Source organism: Argopecten irradians, chromosome 2, assembly GCF_041381155.1.
Source record: "Argopecten irradians isolate NY chromosome 2, Ai_NY, whole genome shotgun sequence".
Classification (NCBI taxonomy): Eukaryota; Metazoa; Mollusca; class Bivalvia; order Pectinida; family Pectinidae; genus Argopecten; species Argopecten irradians.
Genome location: NC_091135.1, coordinates 1563828 through 1578077, shown reverse-complemented (window position 1 = coordinate 1578077; position 14250 = coordinate 1563828). Strand labels below are relative to the sequence as shown.

Genomic DNA, 14250 nt, shown 5'->3' with positions numbered 1-14250 from the left:
GACACACGATACGACGTTACACTGAGTACAGTGACAATGACACACGATACGATGTTACACTGAGTATAACGACAATGAAACACGATACGACGTTACACTGAGAACAGTGACAATGACACACGATACGACGTTACACTGAGTGCAGTGACAATGACACACGATACGACGTTACACTGAGTACAGTGACAATGACACACGATACGATGTTACACTGAGTATAACGACAATGAAACACGATACGACGTTACACTGAGAACAGTGACAACAATGACACACGATACGACGTTACACTGAGTGCAGTGACAATGACACACGATACGACGTTACACTGAGTACAGTGACAATGACACACGATACGATGTTACACTGAGTATAACGACAATGAAACACGATACGACGTTACACTGAGAACAGTGACAATGACACACGATACGACGTTACACTGAGTGCAGTGACAATGACACACGATACGACGTTACACTGAGTACAGTGACAATGACACACGATACGATGTTACACTGAGTACAACGACAATGACACACGATACGACGTTACACTAAGAACAGTGACAATGACACACGATACGATGTTACACTGAGTATAACGACAATGACACACGATACGACGTTACACTAAGTATAGCGACAATGACACACGATACAACGTTACACTAATTAAGTATAGCGACAATGACACACGATACGATGTTGCACTGAGTAAAACGAAAATGACACACGATACGACGTTATACTGAGAACAGTGACAATAACACGCGATACAACGTTACACTGAGTACAGTGACAATGACACACGATACGACGTTACACTAAGTACAGCGACAATGACACACGATACGATGTTACACTGAGTATAACGACAATGACACACGATACGACCTTACATTGAGTACAGTGACAATAACACATGATACGACGTTACACTAAGTTCAAAGACAATGACACAAGATACGACGTTACACTAAGTATGTACAGCGAAAATAACACGCGATACGACGTTACACTGAGTACAGTGACAATGACACACGATACGACGTTACACTAAGTACAGCGACGATGACACACGATACGACGTAACTAAGTACAGCAGCGATGACCCACGATGCGACGTTACACTGAGTATAACGACAATGACATACGATACGACGTAACACTGAGTACAGTAACAATGACACACGATACGACGTTACACTAAGTACAGTGACAATGACACACGATACGACCTTACACTAAGTGCAGCGACAATGACACACGATACGACGTTACACTGAGTACAGTGAAAATGACACACGATACGACGTTACACTAAGTACAGTAACAATGACACACGATACGACGTTACACTAAGTACAGTGACAATGACACACGATACGACCTTACACTAAGTGCAGCGACAATGACACACGATACGACGTTACACTGAGTACAGTGAAAATGACACACGATACGACGTTACACTAAGTACAGTAACAATGACACACGATACGACGTTACACTAAGTACAGTGACAATGACACACGATACGACGTTACACTAAGTGCAGCGACAATGACACACGATACGACGTTACACTGAGTACAGTGACAATTACACACGATACGACGTTACACTGAGTACAGTGACAATGACACACGATACGACGTTACACTAAGTACAGCGACAATGACACACGATACGACGTTACACTGAGTACAGTGACAATGACACACGATACGACGTTACACTAAGTACAGTGACAATGACACACGATACGACGTTACACTCAGTACAGCGACAATGACACACGATACGACGTTACACTAAGTACAGTGACAATGACACACGATACGACGTTACACTAAGTATATACAGCGACAATAACACACGATACGACGTTACACTAGTACAGTGACAATGACACACGATACGACGTTACACTAAGTACAGCGACAATGACACACGATACGATGTTACACTGAGTATAACGACAATGACACACGATACGACCTTACATTGAGTACAGTGACAATAACACACGATACGACGTTACACTAGTACAAAGACAATGACACACGATACGACGTTACACTAAGTATGTACAGCGACAATAACACGCGATACGACGTTACACTGAGTACAGTGACAATGACACACGATACGACGTTACACTAAGTACAGCGACGATGACACACGATACGACGTAACTAAGTACAGCAGCGATGACCCACGATGCGACGTTACACTGAGTATAACGACAATGACATACGATACGACGTAACACTGAGTACAGTAACAATGACACACGATACGACGTTACACTAAGTACAGTGACAATGACACACGATACGACGTTACACTAAGTATGTACAGCGACAATAACACGCGATACGACGTTACACTGAGTACAGTGACAATGACACACGATACGACGTTACACTAAGTACAGCGACAATGACACACGATACGACGTTAACTAAGTACAGTGACAATGACACACGATACGACGTTACACTAAGTACAGCGACAATGACACACGATACGACGTTACACTGAGTACAGTGACAAAATGACACACGATACGACGTTACACTAAGTACAGTAACAATGACACACGATACGACGTTACACTAAGTACAGTGACAATGACACACGATACGACGTTACACTAAGTGCAGCGACAATGACACACGATACGACGTTACACTGAGTACAGTGACAATTACACACGATACGACGTTACACTAAGTACAGTGACAATGACACACGATACGACGTTACACTAAGTGCAGCGACAATGACACACGATACGACGTTACACTGAGTACAGTGACAATGACACACGATACGACGTTACACTAAGTACAGTAACAATGACACACGATACGACGTTACACTAAGTACAGTGACAATGACACACGATACGACCTTACACTAAGTGCAGCGACAATGTCACACGATACGACGTTACACTGAGTACAGTGACAATTACACACGATACGACGTTACACTGAGTACAGTGACAATTACACACGATACGACGTTACACTAAGTGCAGCGACAATGACACACGATACGACGTTACACTGAGTACAGTGACAATTACACACGATACGACGTTACACTAAGTACAGTGACAATGACACACGATACGGCGTTACACTCAGTACAGCGACAATGACACACGATACGACGTTACACTAAGTACAGCGACAATGACACACGATACGACGTTACACTGAGTACAGTGACAATGACACACGATACGACGTTACACTGAGTACAGCGACAATGACACACGATACGACGTTACACTGAGTACAGGACAATGACACACGATACGACGTTACACTGAGTACAGTGACAATGACACACGATACGACGTTACACTAAGTATAAAGAACAATGACACACGATACGACGTTACACTAGAGTACAGCGACAATAACACACGATACGACGTTACACTGAGTACAGTGACAATGACACACGATACGACGTTACACTAAGTACAGCGACAATGACACACGATACGACGTTACACTGAGTACAGTGACAATGACACACGATACGACGTTACACTAAGTACAGTGACAATGACACACGATACGACGTTACACTAAGTACAGCGACAATGACACACGATACGACGTTACACTAAGTACAGTGACAATGACACACGATACGACGTTACACTGAGTACAGTGACAATGACACACGATACGACGTTACACTAAGTACAGTGACAATGACACACGATACGACGTTACACTAAGTACAGTGACAATGACACACGATACGACCTTACACAAGTACAGTGACAATGACACACGATACGACGTTACACTAAGTGCAGCGACAATGACACACGATACGACGTTACACTGAGTACAGTGACAATGACACACGATACGACGTTACACTAAGTACAGTAACAATGACACACGATACGACGTTACACTAAGTGCAGCGACAATGACACACGATACGACGTTACACTGAGTACAGTGACAATGACACACGATACGACGTTACACTAAGTACAGTGACAATGACACACGATACGACGTTACACTAAGTGCAGCGACAATGACACACGATACGACGTTACACTGAGTACAGTGACAATGACACACGATACGACGTTACACTAAGTACAGTGACAATGACACACGATACGACGTTACACTAAGTACAGTGACAATGACACACGATACGACCTTACACTAAGTGCAGCGACAATGACACACGATACGACGTTACACTGAGTACAGTGACAATGACACACGATACGACGTTACACTAAGTACAGTGACAATGACACACGATACGACGTTACACTAAGTACAGTGACAATGACACACGATACGACGTTACACTAAGTGCAGCGACAATGACACACGATACGACGTTACACTGAGTACAGTGACAATGACACACGATACGACGTTACACTAAGTACAGTGACAACAATGACACACGATACGACGTTACACTAAGTACAGTGACAATGACACACGATACGACGTTACACTAAGTACAGTGACAATGACACACGATACGACGTTACACTGAGTACAGTGACAATGACACACGATACGACGTTACACTAAGTACAGCGACAATGACACACGATACGACGTTACACTAAGTACAGTGACAATGACACACGATACGACGTTACACTAAGTATATACAGCGACAATAACACGCGATACGACGTTACACTGAGTACAGTGACAATGACACACGATACGACGTTACACTAAGTACAGCGACAATGACACACGATACGATGTTACACTGAGTATAACGACAATGACACACGATACGACCTTACATTGAGTACAGTGACAATAACACATGATACGACGTTACACTAAGTTCAAAGACAATGACACAAGATACGACGTTACACTAAGTATGTACAGCGAAAATAACACGCGATACGACGTTACACTGAGTACAGTGACAATGACACACGATACGACGTTACACTAAGTACAGCGACGATGACACACGATACGACGTTACACTAAGTACAGCGACAATGACACACGATACGACGTTACACTGAGTACAGTGACAATGACACACGATACGACGTTACACTAAGTACAGTGACAATGACACACGATACGACGTTACACTAAGTACAGCGACAATGACACACGATACGACGTTACACTAAGTGCAGCGACAATGACACACGATACGACGTTACACTGAGTACACTAGTGACAATGACACACGATACGACGTTACACTAAGTACAGCGACAATGACACACGATACGACGTTACACTAAGTTCAGTGACAATGACACACGATACGACGTTACACTAAGTATATACAGCGACAATAACACACGATACGACGTTACACTGAGTACAGTGACAATGACACACGATACGACGTTACACTAAGTACAGTGACAATGACACACGATACGACGTTACACTAAGTACAGTGACAATGACACACGATACGACGTTACACTGAGTCAGTGACAATGACACACGATACGACGTTACACTAAGTTACAGCGACATTGACACTACGATACGACGTTACACTCAGTATATACAGCGACAATAACACACGATAAGACTTTTACACTAGTACAGCGACAATGACACACGATACGACGTTACACTGAGTACAGTGACAATGACACACGATACGACGTTACACTAAGTACAGTGACAATGACACACGATACGACGTTACACTGAGTACAGTGACAATGACACACGATACGACGTTACACTAAGTTCAGCGACATTGACACTAGATACGACGTTACACTAAGTATATACAGCGACAATAACAAACGATAAGACTTTACACTCAGTACAGCGACAATAACACACGATACGACGTTACACTGAGTACAGTGACAATGACACACGATACGACGTTACACTAAGTTCAGCGACATTGACACTAGATACGACGTTACACTCAGTATATACAGCGACAATAACACACGATAAGACTTTACACTCAGTACAGCGACAATAACACACGATACGACGTTACACTGAGTACAGTGACAATGACACACGATACGACGTTACACTAAGTACAGCGACAATGACACTAGATACGACGTTACACTAAGTATATACAGCGACAATAACACACGATAAGACTTTACACTCAGTACAGCGACAATAACACACGATACGACGTTACACTAAGTACAGTGACAATGACACACGATACGACGTTACACTAAGTACAGTGACAATGACACACGATACGACGTTACACTGAGTACAGTGACAATGACACACGATACGACGTTACACTAAGTACAGCGACAATGACACACGATACGACGTTACACTAAGTACAGCGACAATGACACACGATACGACGTTACACTAAGTACAGTGACAATGACACACGATACGACGTTACACTAAGTACAGCGACAATGACACACGATACGACGTTACACTAAGTACAGTGACAATGACACAAGATACGACGTTACACTAAGTACAGTGACAATGACACACGATACGACGTTACACTAAGTACAGCGACAATGACACACGATACGACGTTACACTAAGTACAGCGACAATGACACACGATACGACGTTACACTGAGTATTTAGCCCGACATTGTGGTCAGTATCACAGAGGACATCAATCAACTAGATAGTCGTATTAATGAAGATATCGGCCAACGTATTCGTTTTGTCGATTTTATTAGAAAAAGGAAACTAATCCATTATCATCTTTCTTTTTTAACTCATATCTGAAGCACGTTCTGCAGTAACTTTAGTAAACACAAGTGACAGTATCACCGTGGACTACTTTAGTTGGACCCTTCCTACAAACTTCCAGACACTCAAACAGATATATCGATTTTCTTTTTATTTCCCTACATACCGGATGTAAAGCCGTCCAGACATCATTTTTCTTCGGATGCAAGTACATTAAACCTGATATAAGTGCATAATTTCAATAGTGAAATGTAATAAATCATTTCTTTATTTATTCCCAGGGTGAGGCTGGTGGCGGAACAATGATCATGGTATCAAAAGACAAGGTTCATTTACTCTACAACGAAACAGATGCGGAGATGAGCGCCGCACGGCCTTCCTGTTACCGGAAGGTGTCGCGGTTTAAGAAGTTGGGATGTATCTTCATTGTTGTGGTAGCCATTCTATTGATAACACCAGCGTGTCTTTCTGGCAGACTCTGCTGGCATGAACAGTCATGTTACCTACCGACGGTGTCTGTCCAGGAGTCGTCCATGGTATGTAAGAAACTCAAGGACGGACGTCCAGTGAAGAAGTTCCCGGAGGCTCTCATTATCGGAGTAAGAAAAGCTGGCACTGGGGCCATGCGCTTCTACTTAGACATGCATCCATATGTTGAAATCGCAAGTGCCGAAATCAACTTCTTCGATTTTGAATACGAAAATGGATATGAATGGTATAAAAACCAGTTACCAATGGCACTGCCGGGTCAATTAACAATGGAAAAAACAAGTAATTATTTTCACAATAAGAAAACTGTTGATCGAATTTATAACATGAGTTCTAACATGAAGCTGATAGTGGTGGTGCGGGAGCCTGTAGAACGCACGGTGTCCGACTACATACAGAGGAAGCTAAAGAAGAGCGAAAGTGACGACATCGACTATCCTCCATTTGAGAATTTTGTAATAGATTCTGACACGGGCGAGGTGGACGCTTCTGAAAAAATCATCAAACCTTCAATTTACCAAAAACATACGGTAAAGTGGCTTAAATATTTTCCTCTGGAAAACTTACATTTTGTGGACGGAGGTAATCTGATTCTTAATCCGTACGAGGAAGTGAAAAAAGTGGAACAATTTCTTGGAATACCTCATTGCTTGACAAAAGACAAGTTCGTTTTCAGCTCAACAAAGGGTTTTTATTGTATAAAAAAGAACAAAGGACGGAGGGAAGAGACCAAATGTTTACCGGAAACAAAAGGCAGACGCCATCCAGCTGTTGATCCGGAAGTTATGCGCAAACTTAAGGGTTTCTTTAAACCATATAACGAAAAATTTTATCGAACAATCGGTCGCTCATTCAACTGGTGATGAAAAGTAAATCTTCTCTTCTAGAGGCAGCTCGTCCATGCGTAATTAGGAATGTTTTTATGTTGAACTGTTGTGAGTTGGTTACGTGATAAAAGAAACCAACAATTTACTTCACGGTTGTTGTATACGATGTGTTCTTCAATCTTCGTTATACTGATAGTTTGTGCTTTGACAGGCGACAGGGCACTAAAACTGTGGTCGAACCATATTTCTCTGGGATGGCACGTGCGTCAAGTTGTCGGATGACAAAAGTTTATAAATTGTGTAAACTTTACTGTGAATGTGTGCAATCAACAACACAAATCACTTGATAAGGAGCACCGCAAAACAGCGATAACTAATAAACTATGATAATACCTAGTTTGGATTGCGAGTAACAATTATAACATATTAATTAAGCGGCGTTGGATAATTCTCTCAGGGTGCTCGGGCTTTTTCCATCTCCAAAACATGGCACATCATTAAATGTGAGCGACTGTTGATAGCAAACCAAACCAAATGACAATGGATGATACAACAAGCACTCGAATATATGATGTATTGTGAGGTTTCGTTTTAGATACATTCCTGTATGTGTGGGTTAATGTATAGACATCGTTGTTTTGTTGACTTATAAACACATAGATATTTTTACTTCAGCTCCTTAACATTCCATAGACTTTTGTTTCCATCATTTTGTGCCGGTAGAGTTGTATCAATTCGTCTTATTGTTTTGCATTTTGTTTTATTAAAGTTATTTATCCGATTGTTTAATAATATAATTACCATTTGATTATAAACCTTTTAAAAAGTACTAGTGTTTGGAAAAACAAACAAAAAAACCTGTTGAATAGTAAATGATTTTTCATGTTACAGCTATTGTGATACACGTTCGCTTAAGTCGTCCCAGTAGCGGTTATTGGCCCAGATAGAGCCTCGCCTATATTGTACAGCTAAAAGCCAATCTTATGATGGTTTTAGGAAGGCGTGGATAAAAAATAACTATAGTTGCATTGTACGAGCACGTTAAGTTTTAAAACAAAGCGTAAGGAATTGTCAACACTTGAGTTACGATCACTAATTGTCTGGAAATATGTCGTGGCAAAACTGAACGTTCTGTTGCACGACTTCGGATAAGGTAGTTTGGTCCTTTGATGTACATCAAAAGAATGAAATATCGATGTATTGTATGGGTTTGAAGGTGAGCGTTTTTTTCTGTAAATCGTCAAATGAAGTATCTGCAGGCATGTGATTGGTCGGAACTGTGTTCCATGGGTGTAGAGATCATGTGTGATCCATGGAAATTGAGGATCGTCATATTTTTGTATGGATATGATTTAAGTAGTTTAGCATGGAGACGATCACGTATTTTGTATGGATTCCATGTTAATTACGGTTTGGTACTAAAATATAGTTACAAGCACCCCAGAACATCTAGAAATGCACAATTCTGTCTTTGCATATTACAGAGTTAGCTCTCTTGCGGGTAGGTATCGATTGTTACGTCAATATTTTGTGAGCGCAATACACGTCGAAAAGTATGACGTAACAATCAATACCTACCCGCAAGGGCAGATAACTCTGTAATATGCAAATGCAGAAAAGGATTCTTATATAATTAAAATGCCTTCTCAGATGGATATTATAACATAGAGGATATGAGGATATTTTATCTTTTTTTATATCCGATACCCGTTTTATTTAAGTTGTACCTGTAAGTTTTACTCACTGTGAACAAAGTGAATATGTTTATGTTGTCTTATTGGCTGTTCTGCATATGAGAATCTCTAGAAAAAATGATATACAATGTGATTGCAGATTATCCACGAGTTTTAATATTTCTGTCATACCAGGGATGCTATCAGTTGTTTGTGTGTGATGTGTACGTTTTAGACGAGTGCTTTGTTAAGGCCATGCAAAAATGTTTCTGTTTCCGGTAAGGCTACAGTACATACCTACCCATACAAGTCCATATCCATTTTCATCCGTCAGTCATCAAACAAAACAGTATTGTTTGTTTTGCACATTTAGAATCTTGTTTATATGTTATATTCTTTAAAGGATACCAATTGTATTCTAGGTATGAACGCGTGGTCTAAATTAGGTAATTTTCTTTTTCTTTTTTTTTTTAATTTTTGTAAAATCAATAAAGAGAGAAAACAAGTAAAAAGAAAAGAAGAGCTTACCTTCTTATTTTCAAAGGGTGTTGCCGGAAACACATAACTATTTTATTTACGTTATTTAATGTTTGTATTAACAAATGACCGTTACTTTATTACATTGTGATTGTTGAGCCTTGGTTTGGATATATATACCTCCACAGTAATCTCATTTCATATTATGATCACATATCATAACGTTAACTCCATCTGATTTCTTTGTTTGTTTTCTGTTAATTTGGATTTTTGTGATATGTTGAATAGTGTAGTGTGTATTACTTTGTAGTATATTGAAACCCCTGTTCTACCTCATAGTAAAACTGAAGGCAGTTCAGGGGAACAAATCTGAACTAATCACAGGCCTGCAGAAAAAATGTGATGACTACAGAGAGAGCGACGCCCAACTTCAAAGTCACACAATCAACCACAGTGTACCGTTACACGGCTCTTTTGATGTACATCAAAGGACTAAATCACATCTTCTGTTCTGTCGCCTCCAGTTTTACTATGATATAGTCCAGAGGTGTAGAGATCGTAAGTGATCGGAACCCCTGGAATATCGAGGATGACCATTACACGTGCTTTCAGTGTAACCATCCCAACACAAAGACGTTTCCCAGTTGTAACATCACAAAGACGTTACCCAGTTGTTACGTCACAAAGACGTTACCCAATAGTTACGTCACAAAAGTTATAGTAATAATATGACTAGACGTTTCAGTAACCATTAATTATACAATGTTAAAAAAGTTCAATTTACGGCAATAACGGAGCCGAATTTTCTGTTTATTTTTTATTCATATATTCACACTCTATCCTTGTCCCAAAACCCCCATTTGAGAAGGAAATCCACATATGAGAAAGAATTTTTATAAAGAGCAATAGCACTGAGCTTTTGGTGGATGAAGATTACGTTCGTCGGATCATAAAAGCGTTTTAGCCGCTTGATAATATAATGAGCTCACCTCAAAGCATCGCATTCACGCTGATGGGATTTGTTACAGTGGTTAAAACAATGGCGGCCTCAAACTGAAGTTGTCAATGTGTTGGATTGAATTTTGAATTGTTTTTTTTCTTATATTTTCATATATGTGTTACCTTAGAAGTGCTTCGCACTTAGTGCCCTTCGTGCACGAAGGGCTGCGCCCTTATAATTATTTACAGAACCTATATGCATCAATGTAGCTGTCATTACGTTGAAATGGTGTTTTGATATTTGTGTAAAAACCATAATTCATAATAGATTGTGTTAATAATTACGTACTTTCTGGGTTGTTTGTAACGTACGAGAGGAATTGTTTTGTGTTAAGATATACGCCCAGCCCATTTATCTTCTGTGATAGAAGGAAGTGGTGTTCAGCTTAGTTCTTCCATAAAGCAACATGCGTAGAATTCAATATGTTCACGAATTCTAACATTTTAATTACCAATAATTTCAATAACCCGTCGTAGTACTGATGTAGCTGTAAAATACCAAAACACATTGTTATGTTGTGTGTAAACAATAGGAACACGTCCCAAAACAATCATTACATTATCGTTGTTCAATCAAATAATGTGCATAAGTTAGCATTAAATAACAAGCGATTTCCATGGCCTATATTCTATTTCGGGTAATCATCGGGTAATGTCGTGGTGATTTGTAACTCGGCTGGTGTCGCTGTAATATGAGTTAGAAAACTCTTTATGGTTGGACTGTTAAGGAATGATGACAAAAATGGTCTCCTATATGTCTGGAGTCATGTCTGTTTGGTGACACACGGCTTAAAGGGACAATTCAGTCTAAGAGTACATTAAAATTTGCACATGTTTCGGAAACAAACCAGTTCTAATGGAAATTAGATTAGTTGGTTTTACTGTAAAATGCCAGAAAAGCCCACTGTAGTGAAATGTGTGTGATGTGTTCAAACTCGCTTACTGTCCGCCATTAGTACACATTATGATCGAATGTCTTGTATGCCGTAGTCAGGATTGTTTTTGTTTAGAACTACTCATATCACTCTTACAGTAGTGTGTTTACCTTATTAGATGCGTGTTCTTGCCTAATTACCTTGTTAGATGTATTATTGTTCTCTTTATTACCTCCAATTTGAAGATTACATAAATAGAATAACATGAATGTAATACAATATTCGACATGGCTTAATCTGTACAAAGAATAATGTAAGTTATGTGACAACTAGTTGAGTAAATGTACATAAAACTATTTGAGTACTATCTATAGTGCATTATAGTGGTGCAAAATAATTAATAGACAATAATATAATGATAATAAATTAATAATAGTAAATAAATAGAAAGAATAATAATAATGATAAATAAAAATCAGGGGATAAATTAACACTTCAGTATGTATATGTTCTTGTCTAAAATAATTGTATTGTATTTGTTGAACGTTAGTGACTTTGGCACGGGTATGGGTACAACGTACATGTTGTACATGCTTAATCGTATTGATCAGCGATTTGGAATTTCAACGTTATCAAATCAAAATACTTAAAAACGTCGTGTCATTTGTCAATATTTCTTGTTACATGTTTCATAAGGAATGTAGAACAATACATTTATGTCATATTTTGCTTCGCGGTTATGTAACATAATTAGCCGCACTGAATTGTCCCTTTAAAGTCCAGGTGTTTACAGACAGCATAAACAGGTTCATGTATTGCTATGCTAACATACATGCAATACCATGCAATACCTTAATCATAAAGAATACCTCATCAAAATCTAAAATCTGACCGAATCGAATATTATAGTTATACATTTCGCTTTGAGGAGCCTCTCTTCGTACTTGCACCTAAAGTAGTACGTAATGTATGTTCCTTTTGTTATTTGTATACCCCACTTCTGTTGAGAGCAGCAGTTTTGTTTCATGAATTATTCTTTAAAAGGTCATACGAGGTTGTCACCGTTTGTATTCAAAATGAAGAAAATTATAAATAATAAAAGATTTAACCAGTAACCCTATTACAGATGTAGATTTTATAGGTATACCCTTATTCATAGCTACTAAAATAATCTATATTGAGTTTTGAGCAATTCGTAGCTTGCTTGTACATTTGTATTCGTTCGACATGTTTTTTATAATCCCATCTTTTATTCGTCTAACATGTTGTTTTTATGATCCCATCTGGTATTCGTCCGACATGTTTCTATGATCCCACCTTGGTTTCTTACCACGTAAGTTATCATAGAGGAATCAAAGTTTTATTTACAGATATCTGGGTAACTAATTAGCTTCTGAGCAGTACTTAATATGTACAGGTCGTGATATTTCGATTGTACGTGAGGATATGATGATATTTCGGTTGTACGAAATGTTCATTGTTATTATGTGTGCTAGTTACAATATTCCAGTTTAATGGAATCATCTGTTACTGTCTACTGTTACAAACGTTTTATTCTTATCAAAAGAAATAAAATATTAATACATTTCATTTTCTTTTATGTGTTATTTTTGTGTTTTTTATGTTACATTACATGCATAGAAAAATCATTGGCACTTAGTGCGATTTCTAACGTCTATGATTTACGATTATTATTTGTATTCTGTTTTGACAGATTTGAGTTTTAAAATGCGTCAAATACAAATGTTTGTTTACACACTAAAGTTATCAATGAATTCACGACAGACATAAACTGACTGTAGGGTTCAGTGAGATTGCACTAAAATAGACACAAGAGTGTCCCATATTGCAAAACGAATATACCACAGCCTCACAAAATAAACAGAATTCATTGCATTCATGGGAGGCAGTCCTTTAATAAACCTACATATAAATAGTATTTGGATATAAATAGGATATATATACCCCGCACTTCACACACGTTACACACCGCATGCATGGGAGGCCGTCCTTACATGACCCTAGCTGATAATAGGACGTTTATTAATCAACCAAACAAACAATCAAAGAAACCAAAGACGAGCTTAATACAAATGTTTCTTTCTTTCTTACCATAGCCTTTTTTCTAGTCGAAGAGAGACGACTCTGATTACTCACTACGTAATACACATTCAATT

General features: G+C 38.9%; 1 protein-coding gene across 5 annotated transcripts in view; it reads left to right on the top strand.

Moving 5' to 3' along the window:
• LOC138314065 (heparan sulfate glucosamine 3-O-sulfotransferase 5-like) overlaps nt 1-13663 on the top strand; it is a 106500-nt gene extending 92837 nt beyond the window's left edge. For all 5 annotated transcript variants that reach the window (XM_069254267.1, XM_069254258.1, XM_069254278.1 and 2 more), the window contains one exon: nt 7015-13663. In XM_069254267.1, the coding sequence (XP_069110368.1) occupies nt 7036-8085 (1050 nt within the window). In that variant the 5' untranslated portion in view covers nt 7015-7035 and the 3' untranslated portion in view covers nt 8086-13663. The remainder of the gene's footprint in view (nt 1-7014) is intronic.
• The last annotated feature ends 587 nt before the right edge of the window (nt 13664-14250 follow it).